Source organism: Acytostelium subglobosum (genome assembly GCF_000787575.1).
Source record: "Acytostelium subglobosum LB1 DNA, scaffold: scaffold16, whole genome shotgun sequence".
NCBI classification, from domain to species: domain Eukaryota; phylum Evosea; class Eumycetozoa; order Acytosteliales; family Acytosteliaceae; genus Acytostelium; species Acytostelium subglobosum.
This window is the reverse complement of record NW_012236517.1, coordinates 483052-508463: the sequence shown is the minus strand read 5'-3', so window position 1 is coordinate 508463 and position 25412 is coordinate 483052. Positions and strand designations below refer to the sequence as shown.

General features: G+C 42.8%; 11 protein-coding genes across 11 annotated transcripts; 4 read left to right on the top strand and 7 right to left on the bottom strand.

Moving 5' to 3' along the window:
- Positions 1–810: 810 nt before the first annotated feature.
- On the bottom strand, positions 811–2037 carry SAMD00019534_079300 (hypothetical protein; the record flags this gene model as incomplete). The annotated part of the gene is made up of 1 exon (XM_012896970.1): positions 811–2037. One exon carries the CDS (start codon positions 2035–2037, stop codon positions 811–813), a length of 1227 nt encoding a protein of 408 aa, XP_012752424.1.
- Positions 2038–3514: 1477 nt separating this feature from the next.
- Positions 3515–4263, bottom strand: SAMD00019534_079290 (hypothetical protein; the record flags this gene model as incomplete). Its single annotated transcript, XM_012896969.1, has 3 exons — positions 3515–3890; positions 3978–4123; positions 4186–4263. The coding sequence occupies 3 exons, from the start codon at positions 4261–4263 to the stop codon at positions 3515–3517; spliced, it is 600 nt and encodes a 199-aa protein (XP_012752423.1).
- Positions 4264–5912: 1649 nt separating this feature from the next.
- Positions 5913–6623, bottom strand: SAMD00019534_079280 (hypothetical protein; the record flags this gene model as incomplete). Its single annotated transcript, XM_012896968.1, has 1 exon — positions 5913–6623. The coding sequence occupies one exon, from the start codon at positions 6621–6623 to the stop codon at positions 5913–5915; it is 711 nt and encodes a 236-aa protein (XP_012752422.1).
- A 364-nt stretch (positions 6624–6987) lies between these two features.
- Positions 6988–7372, bottom strand: SAMD00019534_079270 (hypothetical protein; the record flags this gene model as incomplete). Its single annotated transcript, XM_012896967.1, has 2 exons — positions 6988–7112; positions 7183–7372. 2 exons carry the CDS (start codon positions 7370–7372, stop codon positions 6988–6990), a joined length of 315 nt encoding a protein of 104 aa, XP_012752421.1.
- A 952-nt stretch (positions 7373–8324) lies between these two features.
- SAMD00019534_079260 (hypothetical protein) lies at positions 8325–8888 on the bottom strand (the record flags this gene model as incomplete). Its single annotated transcript, XM_012896966.1, has 1 exon — positions 8325–8888. A coding segment is annotated over one exon (564 nt), but the record flags the coding sequence as incomplete, so codon positions are not given.
- Positions 8889–9617: 729 nt separating this feature from the next.
- On the top strand, positions 9618–10406 carry SAMD00019534_079250 (hypothetical protein; the record flags this gene model as incomplete). Its single annotated transcript, XM_012896965.1, has 2 exons — positions 9618–9807; positions 9874–10406. The coding sequence occupies 2 exons, from the start codon at positions 9618–9620 to the stop codon at positions 10404–10406; spliced, it is 723 nt and encodes a 240-aa protein (XP_012752419.1).
- A 364-nt stretch (positions 10407–10770) lies between these two features.
- Positions 10771–11844, bottom strand: SAMD00019534_079240 (hypothetical protein; the record flags this gene model as incomplete). Its single annotated transcript, XM_012896964.1, has 1 exon — positions 10771–11844. The coding sequence occupies one exon, from the start codon at positions 11842–11844 to the stop codon at positions 10771–10773; it is 1074 nt and encodes a 357-aa protein (XP_012752418.1).
- A 1635-nt stretch (positions 11845–13479) lies between these two features.
- SAMD00019534_079230 (hypothetical protein) lies at positions 13480–15074 on the bottom strand (the record flags this gene model as incomplete). Its single annotated transcript, XM_012896963.1, has 2 exons — positions 13480–14874; positions 14955–15074. Coding segments are annotated over 2 exons (1515 nt in total), but the record flags the coding sequence as incomplete, so codon positions are not given.
- A 1347-nt stretch (positions 15075–16421) lies between these two features.
- SAMD00019534_079220 (hypothetical protein) lies at positions 16422–17906 on the top strand (the record flags this gene model as incomplete). The annotated part of the gene is made up of 1 exon (XM_012896962.1): positions 16422–17906. One exon carries the CDS (start codon positions 16422–16424, stop codon positions 17904–17906), a length of 1485 nt encoding a protein of 494 aa, XP_012752416.1.
- Positions 17907–19874: 1968 nt separating this feature from the next.
- Positions 19875–22406, top strand: SAMD00019534_079210 (hypothetical protein; the record flags this gene model as incomplete). Its single annotated transcript, XM_012896961.1, has 2 exons — positions 19875–22216; positions 22283–22406. 2 exons carry the CDS (start codon positions 19875–19877, stop codon positions 22404–22406), a joined length of 2466 nt encoding a protein of 821 aa, XP_012752415.1.
- A 689-nt stretch (positions 22407–23095) lies between these two features.
- Positions 23096–24092, top strand: SAMD00019534_079200 (hypothetical protein; the record flags this gene model as incomplete). The annotated part of the gene is made up of 2 exons (XM_012896960.1): positions 23096–23255; positions 23359–24092. The coding sequence occupies 2 exons, from the start codon at positions 23096–23098 to the stop codon at positions 24090–24092; spliced, it is 894 nt and encodes a 297-aa protein (XP_012752414.1).
- Positions 24093–25412: the final 1320 nt, after the last annotated feature.

Genomic DNA, 25412 nt, shown 5'->3' with positions numbered 1-25412 from the left:
TTAATGATGATGATTAAATATATGTTGTAGTACAAGTTGATAAATAAATAAATAATAATATAGGTTACAGTGACTTTGAAGTGATCGAGATTTGCTTTGATTGGTTGAGTGATTGAGTGCTCATTTTTGATTGATGATATCAAGGTCTATTTCAAATTGGGTCTTTGGTTTAGTTTGTTTCTGCTGGTTGTATATATATCCTTGACATGGTTGTGCACTCATTATCTTCAAGAAATGATCAGGGTCTAAGTGATAAAGAATCTATATATCTTTGTATTAGTAACAATAATATATATTATATAAATAATAAGGACTTACTACTTCGGCCCTTTGATTAGTTCTTGATGGAATCACCATTGTATCTATATCTATTATATGTAGTTAAAGTGTTGTTATTGTAATAATACTTCTAATTATCTCTATGTTGAATGAATAAGTTGGAATGAATGAATGAATAATACTTTGAATGTTATTATTTATATTGACGCAAGTATGTTCATGAGTTTGATTGAAAGAGTGGGTAGAGGATGTGGAAGGTAAATCACAACAGATGTCTATTCTAGTTCTGGCTTGATCTGATTGGATTGAAACTGGACAAGATAATCAATCACATTGCCTGGATTGGCAAAGTAACAGACACAAATATGTGTCAGTGTGAGTGTGGGAATGCAAGTCGTTTAGAAACAAAGGGTCACCCTTTGCTGTTCACTTGCCCTATTTAGGTATTGTTTAAACCATCCATCATTTATTATTAGGATGGGGTGGGGGAGTTGACGACTGTTCATTTATGCATGATCACCAACACATACATCAAGCTGCCTGGTCATTCTCTGCGCCATAATACACCTTCTTTGGACGGGCCTTGTCTCTTGGCCCTGTAGGCTTGCGATAGGTATCAAGATGTGGGAACATCTCTGAGAGGGTGAGGCTCTCGCTGATGATGTGACGGATCGCAGTCCCGCTGACCCATCCGCGTTTGTGGCGGTCGCTGTGCTCTTTGAAACGGGTGAACATGTTGGCGAGGAATCCATTGCAGATTTGTGTGATGTCCTTGATGTCCTCTGCCGACCAGGCTGGCAGCGCGGCCTTGAGGCTGGCGGCATCCACCAATGTGTCGTCGGCATTGTCCTTGTCTGGCTTCTCCATTCTTAGCACCTTGAGCAGTGTTGGATTTATCACCTTGTCAAGACAATGTGACTGTCTCTTTGAGGCTGTCAAGTCCTTGGCGGTGGTATAAGTGTCGTCCATTTGTTTACAGAGATGGGACATCATGTCGCGCAGACACTCTTGAGCGCATGGATAGAATATGACACGTTGTTGTTTCAGTCCGGCTACAACCTTGGTCATTTTGACCATAGTCTCATCGTCGGCCACTGGATAGAACTTTGGATACTCCTTCACGGTCTTTGCCTTGCTCTTCTTCTTTGGCTGAACAATCTCCTCTTCTTCCTCATCATTGCACTCCTTCTCGTCCTTCACTTGGTCTTGCTCATCCTCCTCCACCTCCACCTCCTCCTCCTTCACTTGCTTCTTCACTCTTGTTGTGGTTGTTCTCTTTCTCTTTGATCCAACTTCCTTGACCTCCTCTTCAACTTCATCTTCCTCTTCCTCTTTCACCTCTTCTTTCTTGACTTGTTTGGCTGCTGCAGCCGCCCTCCTCTTTGTGATGGGTGGGGCTGGCTTGGCTTCAACCTCATCTTCACCATCCTCATCCTCATCATCTTCTTGATCATCACCGCCATCTTGCCTCAAGAATGAGTATGCCTCTTCATCCAATCTCTTGCCAGCCTCGATTGACTTGTTTACGAATTGAATGTTGACGACATGGGCACCAGCCTTGATTGCTCTCTTTACATTGTTTGTCTTCCTATTGAAGTTCTCCTTTGTAGTGATCAGATGTGTACACCTGGCATTGAACATATTCTCTGTCTTTCCTCCATGTTCCACAACAGATGCCTTGATCGTTGGTTGAGGATTATCAAACTTGCCACAACAAGTGATCACACAACCATCAAACACCGTCTTCTTCTTTGTCATTGTATTGTTATGTATTATGTATGTATTTTATATTCGAACAGATATTGGATCATTCAACTATCTTTGGCAAAGGGCACGCGCATACCTTGTACAATTTCGTCATTGAATCTCAAGGTCATGTAACCTTGATTTCCACTAAATTGAGATCTTTACTCTCAACGCTTCGACAAATCACTTTGGTTGTGTAGTTCATTATTATCCTTTACATGGACCAAGAGACACAACTTGTCAAAGTATGTCATACAATATTTGTTGATTGAATGTTGTCTGTGAAATAAACGATTGATCGGATGAATGAGTGAATGAACCTACCCATGGGTTCCACATAAAAGAAAGAATAGCCGACAAACCAATCCATTGCCTTATTGAAGAAACGAACGAATGAATGAATGATGAATGAACCAAAGATCGGTTATTTGGATCCTTACAATGAGCAGTGCTCAAGTTACATTATGTTGACAGGTGGAGATCATGTTCTGCAAAGTTAACAACTTCAAAACGACCTGGATGAGGGGTGTGTTATCAATCCTCCACCATCAACAACAACGACCACAACAATCAACGATGAAGATCAACAATCCTTCATCAAGAGAATGAATGGATGAATAAATAATAAAAGATAGGCTATAATGGCTTTTGATTGGTGGATGCGTCAATGATGTTGATCGCTCACTCTTTCGTTGCGAGCTCCTCAATATCGTTTTGAGGCTCCTCGCTAGGACACTCGTCCAACTTATTGAACCAAAGGAGATTGAACCAGTTACGACATCGGGACACAATGGGTGCGACATGTTCTTCAGAAGGGCCTTATCCTTGTCTGGCTATCACCCAGTGTGAGGTGCCTTCCGCAGATCTTCAAATTCGATGAAGGGGTGGGTATCGTGTGGTCTTTCTAGCATCCTCTAACAAAACAAACACACAATTTGATTTTTTAGATCCATCACAGGGCATTAGCATCATCTGACCCTGATCAGTCAACTAGTTTGTGATACGTGTGAGAGTGGGGTGTATAGCTATGGGATGAGGCCAAGAAAGCAGCTGACGTACATTCAAGCGAATCACTCATTCTTCATTCATTCATTCATTCATTCCCTTTACTGATGTTGTATAATAAGATATAGATAGAGATAGATCTGAACTTATACTGATTTGACTAGTTATCTGTATGTTATCTCTTATCACTTATCAATCAATCAATCAAATATAGAAAGTGCGAGTGTGTGAGTGTGTGGGACAACTCTTAGGAAGTACCATTTGATGCGTAATCTCATTATCAAACAATCAACATATCTAAATGGCAATGATATTACGCATCGATGGTACTTCCTAATAGCTGTCCAAAATATGGGACCAATCTGGAAAGGAAAGGGGTCAACGAAAGGTGGGACAAGTCCTGTTGTCAAATGTAATAAAATACATACAGATACATTGGAATAAATATTATATGACTTTATTGTGAAACTCTTAATATATATATCTAACGCAAAGCTTCAACAATGTCGACAATGTGTGTGGACAGGGTCGTGGACAAATCAACAATCATGAACGGAATATGATTGGCCATGTCCTCATTGATGAGTTGGTGAGCCACCATCCATCCCATATCATCTTGAAGTTTGGTAAGGGCATCCAGCAACACGAGTTGATTGATTGGTGATGTATGGGTCGTAGATATCTCGGCCAGCTCACGAATCATGGTGTACTCCAAGTGAGCAACTGATGCCTTGATGGCCAAGGTACCAGCATACTCGAGTACTGTGTCAAGGTCTTTGAAGTTCTTTGGCATTCTATCCAGTCTGGACATGAGCTCCTTGGACCTCTTGACATCTCTCTGATGGAATAGATTGACCAAACTGTTGAGATCAATTATGTTGGTCCTTGGAATAAGGTCTACCGTGTTGGCAACATTTCCAGGTAGTATCCTTGATTGCATCATATACTTGGCAAATTGTATCATATTCAAAGTACGATCAGTATGGACAATATCAACATCACAATTACCAATGATGTTCTGGCACTCCATCATTGTAGATATCGAGTGACTGGTATATAGTGCCTTGATACCAAAGCAATATGGTCTTGCATCCTATTATTATAATCGATTGATTAATATTTTGGAAATAATTATTATTATATTATTCTACTTACTTTACTTCCGATACGGAATAATGATTGGAGTCGGTGAGTATATAGGTCAAATGTGATGGTTCTGGCAATTTGAACCATTAGTCGGGTGTCGGTGGTGTGATTTGATCGGTGTTTTTGGGTGAAGTGGACAGTGTCGTAGAGGCATCTTCTCAATCTCGATGGAAATTCTTCTTTGAACTCCCTGAACTTTACTGGAGATATCAATCCTTTAAGTTTTGTAACATCAAAGGAATTGGATACTCTTGAGGATATACCTTGGGATACCAAGTTTGAAGTAGGCAAGTTCATTGAGCTGGCAACTTCATTCGGTGATAGATGTCCAATAACCTAAGGGAAGTATATTAATATATTATTATTTTGGGAATAAATTATTTTCTTTTAATATAATTACCCTTTCGATTCTTTGTTGAGCAATTTCCATATTTGATTGAATAAATAATTAATAAATAAATAAATAATATATATAATAGTTATATGTACTTGAGATTTAGGAGTACCTCCAAGTATTATAATATGGTCGACGTCAAAGTTGGGATTATCAAAACATGCAATGGACTCCAATGTTGTAGGCTTCCTTTCATAGACTGTGTTAGTGTCTCTTGGTATGCCTCTTCGAGGTTATTGCCTTGGCCCTGGCTGATGATCAGTTAACTGTGTTGTAGGTGAGTGTGATAGATGTGATGTGTTGGTGATATAGATTAATTGGTAGTCGATATACGAAGATAATATTGGTGATTGTAATGTAATGTAATTAATGAACTAAACTAACTGAAGATGGGTTGGTTAGATTACAACAACAAGATAATGGATGGAACCTTTACCTTAATAATCCAAACATCCAACCATCATCATTAACATTATTACATCAATCCATTCATTCTATCATTCAATCATTCAATCTTCCAACTTTCCTCTCCTTCACTCTCACACTCACTAAACTAAACAAGCAATCAATCAATCAATCAAATAATAAATCCTGGGGGCTTCGACCATGGCATGAACGGCATGGTATGGCCGCTCAAACAAACAAAGGGCACACCTTAAAGGTCTAAATTAATTTGATTAGATGAAGGATGTAAAGCGTATCTATACGCCTCTATATGGGTATAGGGGTATTGGAGTTGATTGATTGATTACCATAAAGATATCATTTGGAGGTTGTATCTCTCCATCGCCATCATCACCAACACCATCACCGGAGGCCGTGGCCAATCAAATCAAACAGTCTCTCACCCATTGCCACCACAAACTACATCATCACAAGGGCACCTTCCATATAAAGGCCTTCTTGTATAACGCATATAAGTTGGTTAGTTGGTTGGTTTGTTAGTGTGTACAGTATATATTGTTATTGTTGCTGTTCACACCCAAACACTGTCATACAGACACAGACACAATGATCTAAACCATTATGTAACAGAATGATTGAGTGAAAGGAGCTGGATTGAGTGTGTGTGTTGTGTGATGATCAGTGCATGATGGTGTGAGAGTGTTAATGTTAAGGCCTGCCCACTACTCACTACCACTCGACAAACAGACCTTTATCCATCTATTCATACTACACACTATCACATCACAGACTATAAGTATAATTGATTGTTTGATTGTTTGATTGATCAATCAATAGATAGAGAGGGAGGTGTGATGGATGCAATGGATGGTGGTGTTTGGCCACACACTATCCCATCACTATATTTACATCATTAAGATAAATCATGTGATCATCATCAATGGGCATGTGCGATGTTGAAGTTCAATCGATCATGACAGACTGGACCTGAACACGAATGCAAGAACTCGTAGCCCTCTGGAAGATTGTCACCTAGACGCCATATATCCACCTTGTTGAGTGCATCTAGAACTTCATCATGGTCAACAAAGTAGTTGGTGTCGATATATGAATGAGATTGCAGGGCATTCACATGGACATCAACTTCCTTTGGTAGGTATGATAGGTTGGAGCATTGTAGGATACTTGGTCCATGTTGTTGCGAAAGTTCAAGGTTACACTTCAGACCACTGGCCCTCTCAAGTGCCTTCACTGCATATGGATTGCATGATGCTAAGCCTGCAGCCCTCCAGGTAGTTCCTAGACAATTATATACCAATTGTTGTCCAATACCACGATGTCGATGTTCTCTCTTGACTACCAACTGAGTGATCCATCGTACTTCTCCAAGCTCAGGTGTACTGAACACTCTATATAGTGCATGACCAACATGTTCACCATTGTCTATTGCCAGTGATGCATAACATTGATCGTCAAAGAGGAATTGTTTCTTTAGTTTGTTAGCCGTCAACCTAACATTCTTTCCAGGTTGCAGTGGAGGTTGGACATGTTTGCTCCACACTCCATATTTAGTTGAGAACAAGTTGGCACATTGTTGGATCTGGTCATCAGTCAGCGAGTCTGCTTGAAGGATATGATAGTTGACCATGGTATCTATCTATATGTACATGAATAAAGGTAATGATTGTTTGCATGAATGAATGAGTGAGGATCGTGGGCTGGCTTCATTATCAATTACCAATGCCATCTTTGGGAATCAAACAAACAATATAAGTCCAGATGGGACCGAAAGAATACATATCAGTGCTGTTGTTTATTGACACTGATTGGGATTGATTGATGCGGGGGATTGGTCGGCACAATGTACAATTGGTTGGTTGGCTGGTTGTCAATGGTTCAGATATTTGTTGATGTTGTTGTTGTTGTTGTCGACGACAGCAATGACAAGTCGTCAAGTCACTGCCGCCATCAGTCAGTATAACCATCTAACCCAAATTAAGAAGAATATTCTCTTAATAGTTGTCAGCGTTGAAGGCTCTTGGGATCTTGTTCTGAGTGAAGTGATGCTGATGGTTCAACTCGATCAGTCTGTCTCTGCAGAAGTCAGCTCTCTTTTGGTTCTCGTTGGCGTCCTCACCTAAAGTAAAGTAAGTAAGTAACATGAAGGAAGGAAACAGTGTCAATTGAAATCATCATGTTATACATACCAGCGACGGCCCAGTTGATTTGGAAAGTGATTGGCAACTGTTGGTATTGCTTGAAGACCTCCTCAGTCTTTTCCTTTGGGATATCATCAGCCTTCAAAGTCTCCTCAAGCTGCATCAGAGTATCCTTTGTCTGCATGACAGACTCCTTTGCTCTCTGTGGATCGTAAACAACTCCCTTTACAAATGTCATTGTGTTATTATTATATTAATAGATAAGATTATAAAGTTATAAATATGTTATATGTTTGAAGATATATTATTAGTTGAGTGAATGTGTGAATGAATGAATTGAATTGAATGAATGAAAGGATGTCAAGTTCACTTCCTCCGAAACGGATTCCCCCCCCCATTCAAGATTCAACAACATTATTAATAATTAATTATATATAAAGATCTTTAGTTGTTTGTGTGTGTGTGTGAACAGATGGATGTAGACTTATCACCTTTTATGGGCAAGCATATCACCTTTTTTTTTTATTCAATACAATAAAATATAAATAAATGAATAATCGGACCGATAAAGAAATGATTCCATTTCAGTATTCCCGATTAGACAATTATACATGCTACTCTACACACTCTAGACCCATCCCATTCATTAGCGCGCCATTGATATTTACTTGTATCAATGCATCATACTATTTGTTTTGTTGTCTGGTTGGAACCAGACAAAGCCTCGGAATACTCTTAGGCCGCGCGATACATGTCTCGATATCATCAGATAGACCACCATCATCAATTGCAATTGAAAGAAAGAGAGATGTTTATTCATCATATGCTCCTTTGTCAATCAAATACATTGACAATGTATCGATGATCCATTGATTGGTTTGGATGATTGTGTACGAACTACTTGGTATCAGATAGTTTAGACTGATAGAATGTCGATTGAGTATTGAAGTATTGATTGGTTGGTATGATGAAGAGGTCAGGAGAGTGCTGCTACTGTGGGGACATATTGCTTTAACTCTCCATTAATGGTCGTTGCGTAATTAGTAGCCTGCTAATGCGCAGGATACTATTGATGCTTGAGTAAGGAGAATGAATAAATGAATGAAGGAATAATGAATGAAGGAAGGACTTTGACGCGTCAAGAAGAGGAAGAAGTAGAGGAATATAATATCGAGGGGCGACTTAATTTACATGGAGGCACCAGCGTCCTTTTGCTTCTCTGACTTGACCTTGTAGTCATAGATGGCACGCTTGATTGCCTGCTCGGCAAGCATGCTGCAATGCATCTTGACGGGTGGTAGAGAGAGATGCTTGGCAATGTCTGTGTTCTTGATCTCGAGGCACTGATCCAAAGTCTTGCCTTTGATCCACTCGGTGGCCAACGAGCTGCTGGCAATGGCGGAGCCACATCCAAACGTCTTGAAGCAGACGTCCTGAATGACGTCGTCCTTGACCTTGATCTGGATCTTCATGACGTCGCCACATGCTGGTGCACCAACAACCGACGTGCCAACCATTGGGTCATTCTTATCGAAAGAGCCAATGTTTCTTGGGTTGTTATAATGATCGAGTACACGCTCATGATAGAATCTCTTTGTCAAGTTGCCATTGTTGTTGATGTTGTTGCTGTTGCTGCTGTCAAACAATGTAGTTGAAGTGATGATACCTCTGTTGATGCCCAATGTGCGAGTCATCGACATATTAGTGTATCTAAGAGTATTGCTTAGCATTGTCAATGTCTTTGATGAATTCATTCTTTTATATATTATGTATATTTATATATATGTGTATAAATAATTAAATAAGTAAGTAATGAATGAAGAACTAACAAACAGTATTCTATGTATGGTTATTATCAATTAATAATAATAATAACAAGTGAGAGAGAGAGACAGCAGCAGAGTGTGTGAGAAGCTGGTGTGACCCTATGGGACAACGAAAGTGAGAGGACTCACTTGACTTGTTGACATGAAATGTTCACACAACACCATTTCGAAAAAACAAACAATACTTGGACCAAAGAGGAAACAACCTAATTCTTTGTCATAAGCTTCTCAAACAACCTATCATGATTCCATGTGCTCACCAATCAATGGATCGATGGATGTCAGGAGGGATGGCGGGGATAGTACTTGTAGTTGATATTATGTTGTAGGGACAACCAATGTCCAAAATATATTATCATGATCATCTGGTACATCATAATATTAGTTGTACAATTCATTCATCACATGTAACTAGAGTTCATCAGTAAAGTTATTGCCAACTAATGACAACAAGTGTTGACTGCCCTCTGGAAGTACATCACTTGAATGAATGGCCGCTCATTGAGATAATATTGTGTGTTGTGTGTGGATGATGATTGACTTTGCGAATGACCTTTCTTGAGTGCTTTGGTCCTTGTTTTCAAATCAACTTGAAATCAGTTCATTCATAGATATATCTCTGTACAAACATATAAATATAAATATATATAATCAATAATGTCTGATGTAAACACAGCTACACCTGCCGCAGCAGCACAACAGCCACAACAGGTCGACCCCAGGATAACACTTGGCAATGGACTATATCTTCTCATTTCACCAGTTGTCAAGGAATGTGATGCCAAGATACAAGAGGTCTATCAATCACAGAAGAACCTATCTGAGCAAATCGATTCACTGTCTAACCGTACGCATCATGACACAATGAATGATGATCACTTACTCACTCAATCAATCAATCAATCAAATATAGAGCTTGATCAGTTTAACAGCCTTACTCAGATACCAACATTACATCCTCATATACAGAAGTTGTTGAATGCTCGTGGTCGCCTGCTGGCTATCAACAGCAAGTTGACTGTGATCATGGGTAGAATGGATAAGTTGTCAGCGACAGTGTTGCAACAGCAACAACAAAAGACATCGGTCACTGATAGGATATCAGGATTCTTCAAGAGCAGCAACAAACCAGCGACACCCACCAAGCCACAACAGAATGCTCCTGTCTCTCAGGTACCTGCTTCCACAGGAGTTGAGGCTACTCCACAGACATCTGCTGAGCAGCCACCTGCTGCCCCAGTGTCATCAACAGTCCCATATGTGTCTGGTGACGTCCAACCACAAGCACCAGCCACAACAACAACGACAGAGGCAAGCAATGAACAATCACAGCCACAAGAGCAGCAGCAGCAACAACAAGATACTACATCAAGCGAAGAGGCGATCAAGGAACAGCCGACATCAGACAGTCAGCCACAAGAGCAACAACAGCAGCAGCAGGAGTAATGGCTCAATCTATCGATAGATTAAACATATAATGTACTAGTATGCGGAATGAGGTTTATTGTAATGTACAGCAGTAGAAGTATGATGAAGAAGATAGATGAGCGAGTTGTGTATGCAGCGCGACGCCCACACGGAGTGGACAGCAGCGCTGGCGGTCGATTCAGACTCGATGAGGAGTCCGCGGGTTGCAAGGCGGACGGACATGTACATGTACAGGACAGTGGGAGACCCGGGGATTGGACATCAGAGGTTATGGCGGACGGGCGAACAAGCTTGGCTTGGCATGCCTCGAGGCAGTAAATAAATATGGGAATAGTGGGCGTGATGGAGAGGGTAGAGGCGAGGCCTCGGACCTGGTTCGAGACTATGCATCCGGGATCTTGTTCAAAGGGATGGGCTGGTTGTTCTTGGCCGTCAGTCCGCTGTTGTTGGACACGGTGGTGGCCAGCTGGAGCGAGTTGAATGCGTGCTGTATCAGTTCGCGCTTGTCCTGTGCGATGTTCTTGGAGATGATTAGGTCGACGACGTCCACCTTGAGTGCGGTGATCTCGATGTTCTTGTCATAGATAATGGCCAGCGTCCACTCAAACTCAAACTCGGGCTCGGCGTCGGTGCCCGCCGTCGATTGTTGGCGCTTCGAGTGCACGGCCGACATTGATCCGTCCTCCTCAAAGACAATCTGCATTCGCCATGATCCACGCTTGTCGCGGAATGGCAGGTCCTCAAACAGATTGGCTTTGATAAAGTAGTAGGCTGGCAGGATGATCTTCTGATGACAGGCCTTGAGCAGGCGGATCATGCGGCTCTGTTCGGTGACCACGTTGGACAGCAGCGCCAGCAGCTGCTGGGATATGTCGCCGCTGCTCTTGATGTAGTTGGTGTACTGCTCCTTGATCTGTGCCGCCTTCTCGGGTCCGTCCAGCAGTTGCGCCAGCGTCAGCAGCATCTGCAGAACGACCTCCTCCTTCTTGAGCACCACCGACGTTGTGATGCCATGTGACGTCAGTGTGGTGGATGGCGCGTACTTGGACGACTCGTCCGAGGCACCGCCGCTGGCCACCTCGCCCGACGACCGGCTGCTCGACGACTCACCGGTGGCTGTGGGTGGTGGCAGTGTGTTGATGGTGATCGAAGTGCCTGCGACGCTGGGGAATGTCATGTCGGCCAGTCGGTCCAGCTTGTCGACAATGTCGATCTTGTGGCCCAGACGTGGCACGTCCGTGTGAATGGCCAGCTTCTCGTGCGATCGCTTCCAAATGCCAATGGTGTTGGACTTCCAATTGATGGCCACCTGATTCAAATTGTTCTTGTGTTCATCGTGCAACAGCTGCTTCTTCTTGTTTGCTGAGCTCAATGAAGTACTCTTTGCGCTGGCTGATGTCCTCCTCCTCCTATTAATGCTCTCGCGGCTATTATTCTTTGATACACATGATCCCATAATTGAATGAATGGATGGATTGAATGATTGATTGATTGGATGGATGGATGAATATTGTAGTTACTAAAGACCAAAGAGATAGACTCCACTGTTGTTGTTGATGATGATGATATGATGTAAGTTAATAAGACTGTTCCCTGTTTGTTTGTTGGATGATGATGTTGATGTTGTTGTTGTTGTTGTTGTTTGCCACTGCTTGCTTTCCTGTTCCAACTCCACTGCATCAATCACAACATAATCAATCAAACAATCAATCCAACAACAACCAACAACCAACAACAATTACTTGCTGTTGCTGTTGTTGCCGCTGCTTGCTGCTGTTGCTAGCTGTTGCTTCTGTCATTTGTGGGGGCGGCGGTGTTGATGGTGGTGTTGTTGGTTGGCGAACAGTGTGTGGAGTGGAGTGGAAGGGTGGCAGGTGGATTGGTCGGTGGACACAACAGATGTAGTTGTTGGCAACAGTAGCAACAACAACAACAGGTGATACGATGCGTATCGTCAATCTGTTATCACATCTAACTGGCTCTATTTATAAATAAGGTCGCCGTGGTTGTTGAGTGTACTGGTATGTGTGTCGATTGAGTGATCACGTGGTTGAAGTGTTGATCTATCCCCACCCACGTGCCTATCACATCAATTGGCGGGTGATTGATTGATTGATTGATTGATGGATGGGTGATCACACACACTCACACACACTGGACGATGTCTATCAATTAATAACACCGAAATCAACCATCTCCGACAATAGTATGCAAATTGTGAGATGGTCAGACAGACATATATTCATGACCAAGTTATGTGTGTTGTGGACAAGTGTGTGATGAAGCTGACAGAGGTCAGCTGACAAGCAACCAAATGGTATACTATTGTTATAGTAGATATGTGGAGACTCCACATTGTGTCCTTTGGTTTACCAATCAACACCCATTGTATGTACTACACTCCACTCCACTCCTTTTCTCGCCACATATATGTAGTAGTTGTATTGTAGTTGTATCAGCTGATGCTGCAATGCAAGGTTTGATGCCAATACCAAAATACACAATTTGCATTTGGGACCTATGATTGATTGATTGATGATGCTGGTGTTTATACATTATAATGTATACTTACACAACAATAGTTAAGTTAATATATATTCTGTATCTGTATGTTTGAATGAATGTAGAGAGAGATGTAGTTGTTTGGTATCAATAATTCAATCACTCAATCACTCACACACACACTCATCATCAATCAATCACACATAAGTTTGTAAACGTGATGGATCTATTGAGTGTTTGGATTACCTTGATGTATCGCTGAGAGATGAGGGGCGAGTCTTATTACCAGCTGGTTCAAACAACCAAAAAGGCTATAACCGATCCAACGTGATTGGACTTGCAAAACAGTGTTGTTGTGGACCAAATGGGCCTTGCTCGTCCCAGTGGGGGCCATTGTTTAAATCAAAAATATATTGCCGATCAACACACTTAATCAAGGTCCACCACGCCCCCATTGATGTCAACGTCACCCCACACACAATCAATCATATCCACTAATCTCAATCACATGATTGGTGGACCTTGCTCAACTCTCAGCCAATCAAGTCTGGACACTCACACATCATGATGTCCTGTCCTGTCTTTATTTCTTTATCAACAACACCAACATCGACACAAAGACAACTAGAGTACAGGATAGCAGTACCATGCTACTACCACTTGTGACAGACTTGTTACTTCTTGCGAGTTTGGTATCCATGTATTGGTAGGGCTTGGACGAAGACTTGGCATTCTTGCCCTTCAGGGCTTGGACAACTTCATCACTCACACGCTCAGCAGACTGGAGGGCGCCTTCCATGTACCCGGCCCACTGCATGCCAGTCTCGGAGCCAGCAAAGTGTATCTTGTCCACTGGTTGGCGTAGCGCATTGCCTACAGAGGTGATGACGCCTGGCGGACAGAGCGATCCATAGCCTCCGAGTGAGTAGCGCTCGGCCATCCAATTCTGGTCAATGTATCGCGTGGGTTGGAGTGCGCGGTCGTCTCCAAACGACTTGTGAAGCAGGTCGATGACCTCCTTGCGTCTGTCCTCTTGTGGACGGTCGGCCCACTCTCTCGCCGAGTTGCCTTCGAAGAAGCCCACGATGGATGCTCGCGAGCCGTCCTCAAACGAGCCGTCGTAGCACACACATATGGACTCGCGATCACTCACAATCTCTCCGGCAAAGCCTAGGTCGCGCCAGAAGCACGTGTCGTAGAAGATCACAAACTTGATCACTTGGCCCATTGGCATGCGCTGTGTCAAGTGCTGGCGGGGCGTGGGCAGTGCCGGGGAGTATTGGATGCGTGTGGCCAAGATGGGCGGTACCGTGACAACTACGCGTCGAGCGTAGAATCGCTTATTATTGTTGCAGGTGATGATGATCACCTCATCTTTGTGGTCGATTGATTGCACCTCATGCTCCAGATGCACGACTTGGTTTCCAAGTCGCTCATTCATTGTCAATGACAACTGATGTGCGCTGCCAAGTATCCTGTCCTGCTGTGCGCCCTTCTCCACCTCGAGGCAGGGCATGACGCCGCCCGCCGATTTGAAGTAGAACAGCGCGAACAACAATGATATCTCGGCAGGGTCGGCCGAGAACACTGCGATCAGGGCAATGTGGATCAGTTTCTTGGTGATCTTTGAGTATACATTGCGATCGATCCATTGTTGCACTGTGATTGAGTCCAGCTGGGCGGCGTTGGGCGAGAGGTATGGCGCCTCAACATTTATCGTTTGGCACAATCTTTCCAATCGCCACAATGTAATATTGGTCTCTATCATGCCAAATATGTTGAGGGGTGGAATGGTTCCAGAGTAACGTGAACACTTTCCATCAATTTCCAGCACCTTCTTTCCATTCTGTTGTTGTGGGAATGTCTTTTGTCCACTCTCCTTAACCAAGTCCAACACTCTTCTTTGAGTTGGACCAACCCACTGACCTCCAACATCCCATCTATATCCATCAACAACAACCGAGTGCGTTCGTCCACCTACTCTCTGTGTTTGATTGATTGAAAGATTGATTGAATAATGTTGAGTGAGTGATTGATTGTTTGGACATTGATGATGGTACGTACATCTCTGGCCTCCAACACACAAACATCAAGGTCCTTCTCTTTCAATAAGGTGGCAGTGCGTAGTCCTGAGATACCTCCACCAATCACAATACAATCATATATTCTATCTTGCATCTTTAACTAACTAATATATATATGTACAAACTATGAAAGAATGAACATGTGTTCTTGTTTTAAAGAGTATGATGAACTCTTAGGAACTCAGGTTTAAAGTTGATCAGCTGATTGAATGGTGTGTGGGGTGTCATCATTGTCATAGACGGGTGTGGTTCCAATCGATCAATCTTAACAAGTTCATTTATGGGCATAATGGGAAAGATGTAGTTTATTGAGAAGATGATGATTGGGATGGTTCCGATGAAGATTGTTTCTTTGATTGATTAGGACAAGTACGAGGCTTATACCAGAAGTATAATACACCTGCAAAAACTAATATACCAAGACCAACTACTTGCATACCTCCACCGAATGAGGAGGCCAATGGTGCGATCGATCCTTTGGTACACTTTCCACTACTGCTCGTTGATGGATCACTACCCTCACTTTGATGAGGACTACTAGTTGATGAATATAATCTTTTGGACTGTCCTAATAACATGTTGTTGGTACCACTTGTCATTGAATGACCAGACCTCCCTACTATTACTCCTTGAGTCAATCCATGTGATCTTTGGATCATTGACTTATAAAGTACATTTGTTGTTGTGGATATTGCTTGTCTATGTGCCATAGTTACTAAAGTTGATTGATTGCTTTGTTGATTGATTGATTGATTGATTGAATGAATGAGTGATTATCACTTACCTCCACTTGTTGGTGTTAAATAGCAATTCAGTCAATGACTGATCAGCTTCTTATTCGAACAATAGAGTGGTATCGACTCAATCTTGTAACAATGGTGTGTGTATGTGTCAAGTGGCAACGACATTTCTTTTGCAAAGACACATTCTCATGGCGAGACTACCCACATTCACTCATTCTCTCTCGATTCACTCACATACTTACTCAATCATTCGGTCACCTTCAGATCATCCAACATCATCTAACATCACATTCATTTATACATATTGATTATGTGTTACATCTTATAACAATGTAAGTTAGAAATAACTTTGGCTCAGCTCCAAGATGTTGTCGAAGTTGGCAATGATCTTTTTAAGAGTTGATAAGTTGTTCGGGACAAGACGATGTTGTGTCCTTTAAAGTTGATACTGACATCAAGAACCTGCAAAGATTGAGCAATCGGGCCCCATGTCATCTCGGGCCCCACTCTCAGTGCGAACAAGTGCCGAAATTGAATCTTGGACATTGCCTTGCGTGATGAGGATGGAAGAAGATTCAATTTGGGATGCATTGAGTCTGGCAATCTGCAATGCGTTCAACTTGACTTGCTGACTTCGATTACTTTTATTATAACTTGTATTACTTGTATTATACATACACATATATAACATATACATAAATAGAATGAATAATAATTATATTGTTACATTACTTTGTACATTGATTGTTGTTGCAGTCAATGTCAATGCTAAAGCCAACACAGAAGTAGCAGCAGCCACAACAACATACTTTAACCCTGCTATAAACTGGGGTGTATGGGAAGGCTGGGGAACATCATTGGCATGGTGGGCACAGACATATGGTGACAACACTGTGTTGGCCGATGTATTCTTCACAACCAGCAATGTTACATACCAAGACACAGAGTTGCCAGGCCTAGGACTCAATATTGTTAGATACAATGCTGGCGCCAGCACATGGGTCGAGGCCTTTGGTCACAAGATGGTCGTCTCGCCAAATATCCACCGATCGCGTCAGGTCGAGGGCTACTGGCTCAACTGGAACTCGTCAGACCCGCAGTCCGACAGCTGGAACTGGAATGCCGACCCCCTGCAGCGAAACATGATGGCAATGGCTCGTGATCGCGGCGCCCAGTACTTTGAGCTGTTCTCAAACTCGCCAATCTGGTGGATGACCTACAATCACAACCCATCGGGCGCCGACCTGCCCGCAGACAACAACTTGCAGACCTGGAACTACCAGAACCACACCGTCTACATGGCCACCATTGCACAGTACGCCCAGCAGCACTGGGGCATCAACTTCACCTCGGTGGACCCATTCAACGAGCCATCTGGAGACTGGTGGCTGGCTGCCGGCACCCAAGAGGGATGCCACTTTGATGTCAAGGCACAAAAGGATGTGATCCCATACATGCGCGCTGAGATCGACTCGCGCGGCCTGACCAACACAATGTTTGCTGCCAGTGACGAGAACAACTATCAGCGTGCCCTCGACACCTGGAACTCTTTCGACGCCGCAACCAAGAAGGCTGTCGACAAGGTCAATGTCCATGGATACGAGTTGTCCAAGGGTCCACGTGCCGAACTCTACCAAGCTGTCAACTCCCAGGGCAAGGTTCTCTGGAACTCAGAGTATGGCGAGGGTGATATCACCGGTCTGTCGCTGGCCACCAACCTCCTGCTCGATCTTTCCGAGCTTCACCCAACAGCATGGGTCTACTGGCAGCTACTTGACATCTCTGGATGGGGTCTGATTGAGGCTGATGAGGACACCAACACCACTGGCCCAGTCGCCACCAAGTACTATGCATTGGCTCAGTTCTCGCGCCACATTCGCCATGGAATGACTATCATTGGCTCGAGCGACAGTACTTCCGTGGCTGCCTACGATGCCAGTGCCAGCAAACTGGTGGTTGTCGCTGTCAACACTGCAAGCACTGCTCAAACGATCACATTCGATCTGTCCAAGTTCACCACTGTCAATGGTGGCGTGGGCGGTCTTGTTGGTCGCTGGGCCACCGATACCAATGGCAAGGGAGACCTTTACACCTACCACGAGGACACCTACGTCCAAGACAAGACGTTCAGTGTCACCTTTGATGCTGGCTCCATTCAAACCTTTGAGATAGAAGGAGTAATAGTATAAAATAAAGAGTAGTAACTAATGTTGAAGTTCTGTATCTTTAATCTGGCGCCCTACCTGTTTGATCAATACAACACACTCTCACAATCAATCAATTATACACACACCACTCATCAGAATGCTCGTTCATCACTCAAAGGATGACCTCCACATCACCCACTATCCAGCTAATGAGCTCCACACAACATAAACAAGGTGGTAGAGTGTTGTGGTTGTTGTTGGTAACACCTTGACGGTCAGGTGGACCAAGGCAATTGATGCCCCTTTGATACCTCTAAGAGAAGGATTGATTGATCAGTGGTGTATCTCTATCACTAACACAACTACGCACTCACACATATATATTAATATATATATATATATACGCACACCTCAGCAAGCGTACTATTCTATTCTTGGGTTGGTATCCAGGAGTACCTTCCTCTTCCACCTTTCAAACTTGAGGAGGGTACATCAACATATTCTTAGTCCACCTATCCATCTCAACCCTAACCCAATTTCCTTTTGTTGTAACTGTTTGAATGTTGTTGTGAACATCGTTAATTGTTTCGAATGACTACATGAAGTATTGAGGGATGGATGGATACCTCCAATTCCCATCACTCAGTCGGTCAGTCCAATCAATCCCTTTACACACATATTACCAATATAGACTATAAATAATTATTATTATCTCTCTGGTCTCTTTGGATATTTAGTTAAAAGCTTCGAAGTACAAGTATTGTAGGATTATTATTATTTATTTCACTAGATACTGGAACAAATTACATTTGGAGTAGTACTACAAAGGACACAATCACATAACAACATTTTCATACATACAACTTAGTGAAGGACAGTCTACAATCATCATTGATAAATCAGGTTGCTTGGTCACACCGTACCTTCATTCCAATCCCCAATCAATCAATCAATCAACACCACTCACAAGCACATACACACACATATACAACCCCCCAACCCATGATGGTCAATCAATCAATGTCCACATCGATAAACACATCCTCACCACACACGACGAATCGGGTATAGGATATCAAGGTTGTAACGATCAATCAGGGATGGCTTGGAAGTGATTTCCAAATCGATGCTTTAAAGCAACATCCAAACTACATCGACCCACATCCAATCATCACAATCCATCCATCACTCAATCTATTGTCAATCCATTTATTGCACTTCATCATCATCATTATCACTTTTCCTCTTTATCTTTTAATCAATCAATCAATCAATCAAATAGGTTTATAGGTAACAACTTGTCTTTGTCTCTCACTCACTTGTCAATCACATGGTCACCAATGGTGACCCACCACAATGGCTGCCACTCCATTCATCCATTCGTCTAACCATCCAATAGTGACAACAGGAAATGAAGGAATGAGTGAAGGAGGTAAACGAATCGAGCGAGATATTGAATTGAATCGGATAATTTTGCATGCTTTGTGATTTTGGTGTGTGATTGTAGTTCTGTTTTGATCACAAGAGTGGACGATTTGCGCATGTTTAGGGGTGATCTGGTCGCCCAACAAACACTCACCCAATCATTGCAATGCGCCTTGTTTCTCTGTTGTTGGTGGCCCCAATCAGACTGTAAAGCCCATCACTAAATTCCATCAAAAAGATGAGAATCATATCAAAACTCTCGATTTATAACACACACATCAACCCTACTCATTCATTCATTTATTCTCATCAATCATATAATTATATATAACATATTACTACATTAGTACAAATACTAATATTAATATATATATATCATAAAGGACACATATAGCGCTTTCAATAATAATCAAGTTCGATCAATCAACTCAACTCAACTTTACTCAACTCAACTCAATCAGATCAGATCTATCTCACATCATCATCACAACATCAAAGGAAAGGCAAAGAATAGAACAGAATAGAGAAGATTATTTATATTCTCATTTTATTGAATACAATATATATATAAAGATGATGATGATGATGTCGGAGGAGGAGACTCCTGCAGCTGCTGGCATTATTGTAGAGGAGGATTACAACAGCTTCTCATCAGACGACTATAGTAGTAATAGCAACAGCAGCAACAGCAACAGCAGCAGTGGCGATGCTTTTGAGGAGCATGATGATCTTAGCTCAAACTCATCAGCAGAAGATTTGACACTCTCATCAACATCGTCATCAGATGAACTAGATGATGGTCATGTTCGCGACATCTCTGTATATCAGACACCAAAGCACCAGCAGCAGCCACAACAACAGCAACAACAATATATGCCATCAAGTGATGCTACAGCTATAACAAAATCACCATTACATCGTTCAAAGTTCGACCCAATCACTCTGGTCGAGGAATATTCCTCCTCTTCACTCTCATCATATGCCAACAGCAATGCCTCATTGTCGAACGAGAACATCTTCTCTGTCATCAAGGAGATCGAGGACGCCGTCAACAGCTGCAATTTGGCCTCGGCTGAGCAGCAACAACAGCAGTCGATCCGCCCGCGCAAGTTGTCCATCTCACAGACTACACTCCCCGTGATGATTCCGGGCTCCGCTTCCATCCCTCCCATTGCACTGTCTGCGTCGGCGCCATCGCTGCCGCAGAGCGTCAACGTCAACATACCCGCTTCCATCACCCTGACCACGACGACCACCACCACAACTACAACCACAACTACTACCACAATGAAACTACCCAACGAACAATGTAATACTACCAACAATCAAACACCAACATCCACACCAACCAAGGGCACACCAAAGTCCAAGAACAAACTGTTGGGTCTGCTGACAAAGAACAAGGACAAGTCGCGCACTGATACTTCTTCGCCATCACCTATGGCCTCACCTACACCAGCCATCATCCCTGCCTCCCCCTCATCAACATCAATCGCCTCAGAAGACAGTGACGAGCACAAGAAGGACGACAGCATCAAGAAGAAGAAGTGGAACTTATCTGTAAATAGACCAAGGATCAAGAAGCATCCTACTGTACATGAGATAGTGCTGGATAGGACAACGATGTCACCATCGTCGACGTCTGACGTTGAGTCATCACCAGTGCGTCTGTCCCCATCCAAGAGGGGCGGCAACAGCGCAGAGAGTATTCTGACCAGAAGCCTCAACTTTGTAACCAATCACACCGGTGGTGGAAACAATCACAGCAAGCGCAACGAGGTCGTCGAGAGCAAGAACAATTTGCCACAGGTCTTCTCTACGCCAACCTCGCCACCAATGCACGCTGATGCATCACCATACCGCCTGTCATCCTCTGTTCCCAACACAATGGACAGTCCACTACACTTTAATCTGCCGCGCGATGATCTTGGCGAGTCGAGCAGTGGCAGCAGCAGCAGCGGTGGCATCAGTGAGGAGGAGACACCAGTTGGCGGTCGAGGCAGGAGCAATGCCTTTTATCTACGCGGCCCACCACCAATGGTCAATGGGGAGTTCAAGATGCCGCTCTTCCAGGAGATGGTCAACAACAACAAACTGCCATCGTCGCCACATCATATACAAACTGGCATTCCCTCGATGCATCCGGTTCCGGCCGTCCTGCCCAAGGACTCATTTTCATTGTTTTGCAAGCCCAATGGCTTGCTGAGTAAGTTCAAGAAGAGCCAGCACTCTGCCACGAGCAAAGCTGGCAAGATCATCAAGAACCACTCGTACCGCTTCACCGTCGGATTCGCCGACACGATTGGCAGACGACCACACATGGAGGACGAGTCTGTCATCTTTGGCACATTCAGGAATCGCGTGGACGAGGACTACTTTGCGCTGTTTGATGGACATGGCGGCGCCGAGTCGGCCGCCTACGCCGGCAACGAGCTGCACAAGACCCTGGCCGACAAGCTCAAGTCGTCCAACCCGGTCAAGGCACTCAAGGAGACGTTCGCATTGGTTCACAACCATATCTGCAACAACAATGTGCGCGGTGGCACCACGGCGGTGGTAGCCCTGTTCATTGGCAAGAAGGGATATGTGGCCAATGTTGGTGACTCCCGTGCCGTGCTGTGCAGGGATGGCATTGCCTACCGTTTGTCGCTGGACCACAAGCCCAACCTGCCAAAGGAGGAGGAGCGAATCAGAAGTCTGGGCGGCACAGTCATCACAACGGTCAACGCGGCCGGTGTAGAGACCAGTCGCGTCAATGGTCAATTGGCAGTTTCCAGGGCACTTGGAGATGCAATCCTTGCGCCATATATATCATGCGAACCAGAAGTCTATGGTCCCATCAATCTCGATTCACAAAACAGGAATCAATTCATGATCCTGGCCTGTGATGGATTATGGGATGTAATGTCAGACGAAGAAGCAATAAGGTATGTCTATCATCCCATTCAATGTTAGCATCACGATTCTAACAATAATATTTCTCTATTCATTAGCATTGTTGCACCAATTTCCGATCAAGAGAAGGCGAGCATCAAGTTGCGAGACACAGCTTTCTCTAGAGGAAGCACGGATAACATCTCGGTGATGGTGATCAAGTTCCCAACATTTGACATGTAATTATAATAATAGTATTAAAATATAACATATGTTCATAGTTGGTTTGGTCAATAGGACACACATGTATATCGGATTTTACAAACTATTCAAACATTCAATCTATCTTTCAAAATCAATCAATCATTAACGACAACTATTGTCATTTGACCTAGTGTATTTTGAGCATAATAGTTATTAAGATTGATCCAACTCTGGATGATATATTTAACCAAGGCCTGGAAATTGAACCACTCGTGGGGTGACCATTTGATCAACCCACACACTTGATGAAGGAAAAAGAAAGTGATCACAGGTGTGTTAGTATTTGTGATTGTCAATACAATGCAAAGCAAACGGCCTTTGATCAAACAATGTGGAGTGTGTGTGTCATTGTTAACTCTAAAGTGCAAGCACACATAGAATAGTACTCAACCATGCACCCTTGAGGCGCAACCACAACATTGTTGTGGAGGAGTAGCTGAGCAGAGATGAATGCAACAACAAAACAATCACACAACAAACATCACCCTTCCAACCAACCATGATCAAAGAATCAACACAAAGTCAAGAGACTCTTTAGGTTCCAAGGTGTAATGCACTCACTATCTCTCTCTCTCTCTCCTTTGCTCATTCAAAGTATCATCATCATAAACCTAGATATATATATTTATAAATAAATAATATATTTTAAAACTTTCATTATTCATTACATGGAGCCAATAACGACATCAACTCCATCATCAACCGATTATAATTTACATAGTAATGTCTGTTTCTCGATCCAAGAAGAGAAGGACATTTCCAAAGTACCCACATGTGATCCAATAATGTCAGTCGATCTCAAACTACACGATCATCAATCAATCAAGTGTAAGTCAACTCTTTTCCAATATTGTCCAATCATTCAATCACTAACTCACTCAATGAATCACTCCAATATCACTGGAATAATTCCAATCACTCGATCAATCAGACAAAAAGAAGACAAAGAATTTATTTGTATCCATACTTAGTTGTTTTGGAGAGGACACATGTATACAGACACCTGCCAATGATACTTTGGGATCAGTTGTGTATGACTCTAATCGTGTTGGAGCATCGGCCAATGATGACTTTTCAAACAATACAGATGCAGTGGTACCAGATAAATACCAAGTACTTCTGCCGCCAATGATGCCAATCACCAAGGGCCTAAAGACTCTGGTGATAGACCTCGACGAAACATTGGTCCACGCAGCATTCAAACCCGTGCCCAACCCCGATGTGATACTCGAGGTCGAGATGGACACTGGCCCCCTAACATTCTATGTCTGCAAGAGACCACATCTGGACGAGTTCCTAGACTACATCCATGGCAAGTTTGAGATTGTCGTGTTCACCGCCAGTCTGGCGATATACGCCGACAAGCTACTCAATATCATTGACAAGAAGCATGTGATCCAGCATCGATTGTTTAGAGATTCGTGTATATTGTATAATGGCAACTACACCAAGGACCTGTCCGTGTTGGGCCGTGACCTTAAAAAGACGATGATCATCGATAACTCACCTCATGCCTATCAATTCAATCCTGAGAATGCCATCCCAATTGGTACATGGATCAAAGATAGGAGTGATAGACAACTGATCGAGTTGATCCCATTACTGGACCATCTTCAAAAAGTGACCGATGTAAGAACTGTCCTGGAAGAAAGATATTCCAGTTAATAATTAATCATTATCAATAATATAATAATAATAATAATAATATGCGCTCAAAACAACTAAACTATTTTTTATTGATTGATCGAATTAACAGAAATATGGCTGGTACTATCCCAATCACTCAATCAAATAATAATAATTTATAATTTTTATTAAAGAATACCAATGGGAATTTATTTGTTACTTTATCTTATGTATTATGATCGATCGATCCAGGTGTCGGAATTCCAATTCATGGATTAGGGGGTTGCATCATGTTCTTCAATCAATTCTTTGATGGAGGGAAAGAAACACACAATCAGAGTCGAATACCTTGATCAATAATGAGTAGTGGTGGTGTTAGGGTCGAATTGAGTATGGTCTACACTCTACACACGTTCACAGTGACCGATGCAATGGGGAAAGGCACTCTCTAACACCATCATCATATGACACACAACTATAATTTGTTGGCATACATTGAGTAATTATTTAACATACTAATCTTGTCCTTCCCTCAGTCTGTAGTTACCCTATTAGGTGTCATCAAATAAATCTCATACATATCTCATAAGCCTCATTTAAAGAATTTCAATATGTTTCGACACACTCACTGATCATTCCATCACCCTAATAGTGATGTGTGTTGTGTTTAATCAATCACACTCGAGTGTGTGTTTGTTTGATTGATTGTTTATCTCTGTGTGTGATTATTACACCTACACTATATACGCCTGTCTCATGGTCAACAGTTAATAAGGTATGTGTGTGTGTGTGAGTATGATTGATTGCCAAGTGAATAGACTGATCAGTCGTTGTGTTTGTGAGTGTGTGTAGTGAATAAGTCGACAAACGACATATATCGTACCCAACTCCCTCCTCACTGGTGATTGGTGTGAGTAAGGGTGGAGGATAGGACTGACTGACCCTCAACCCTCACCACATTATACATCTATCCATTGACACTCCATCCTCAACACCTCTTAACACACACTCTCACACACACACCAACAACATTGATATATGTAGCACACTTGGAATGGTAAGTAGGTAGTGTTAGTACATCCAATCTAAACTAAACTGTATTGAAGTTAGTGGTAGGTACCTACCCTTCTAAACAGAAGGTGTACATGCCATCCACAATCGTGTGGCTGTTGGGTATCTATGTGGTTGTTGTTGCCTGAAGCGGTAGTGATTGATTGATTGATTGACTGATTGACTGATTGATTGATGGGATTTATAATTGGGAACACACAACACAACAAACACAACACAACTGTCGCTGGAGTGATCCAGCCCCCTTGCCAGTCACATCCCACGACACCAACTCACACCGACTCATCA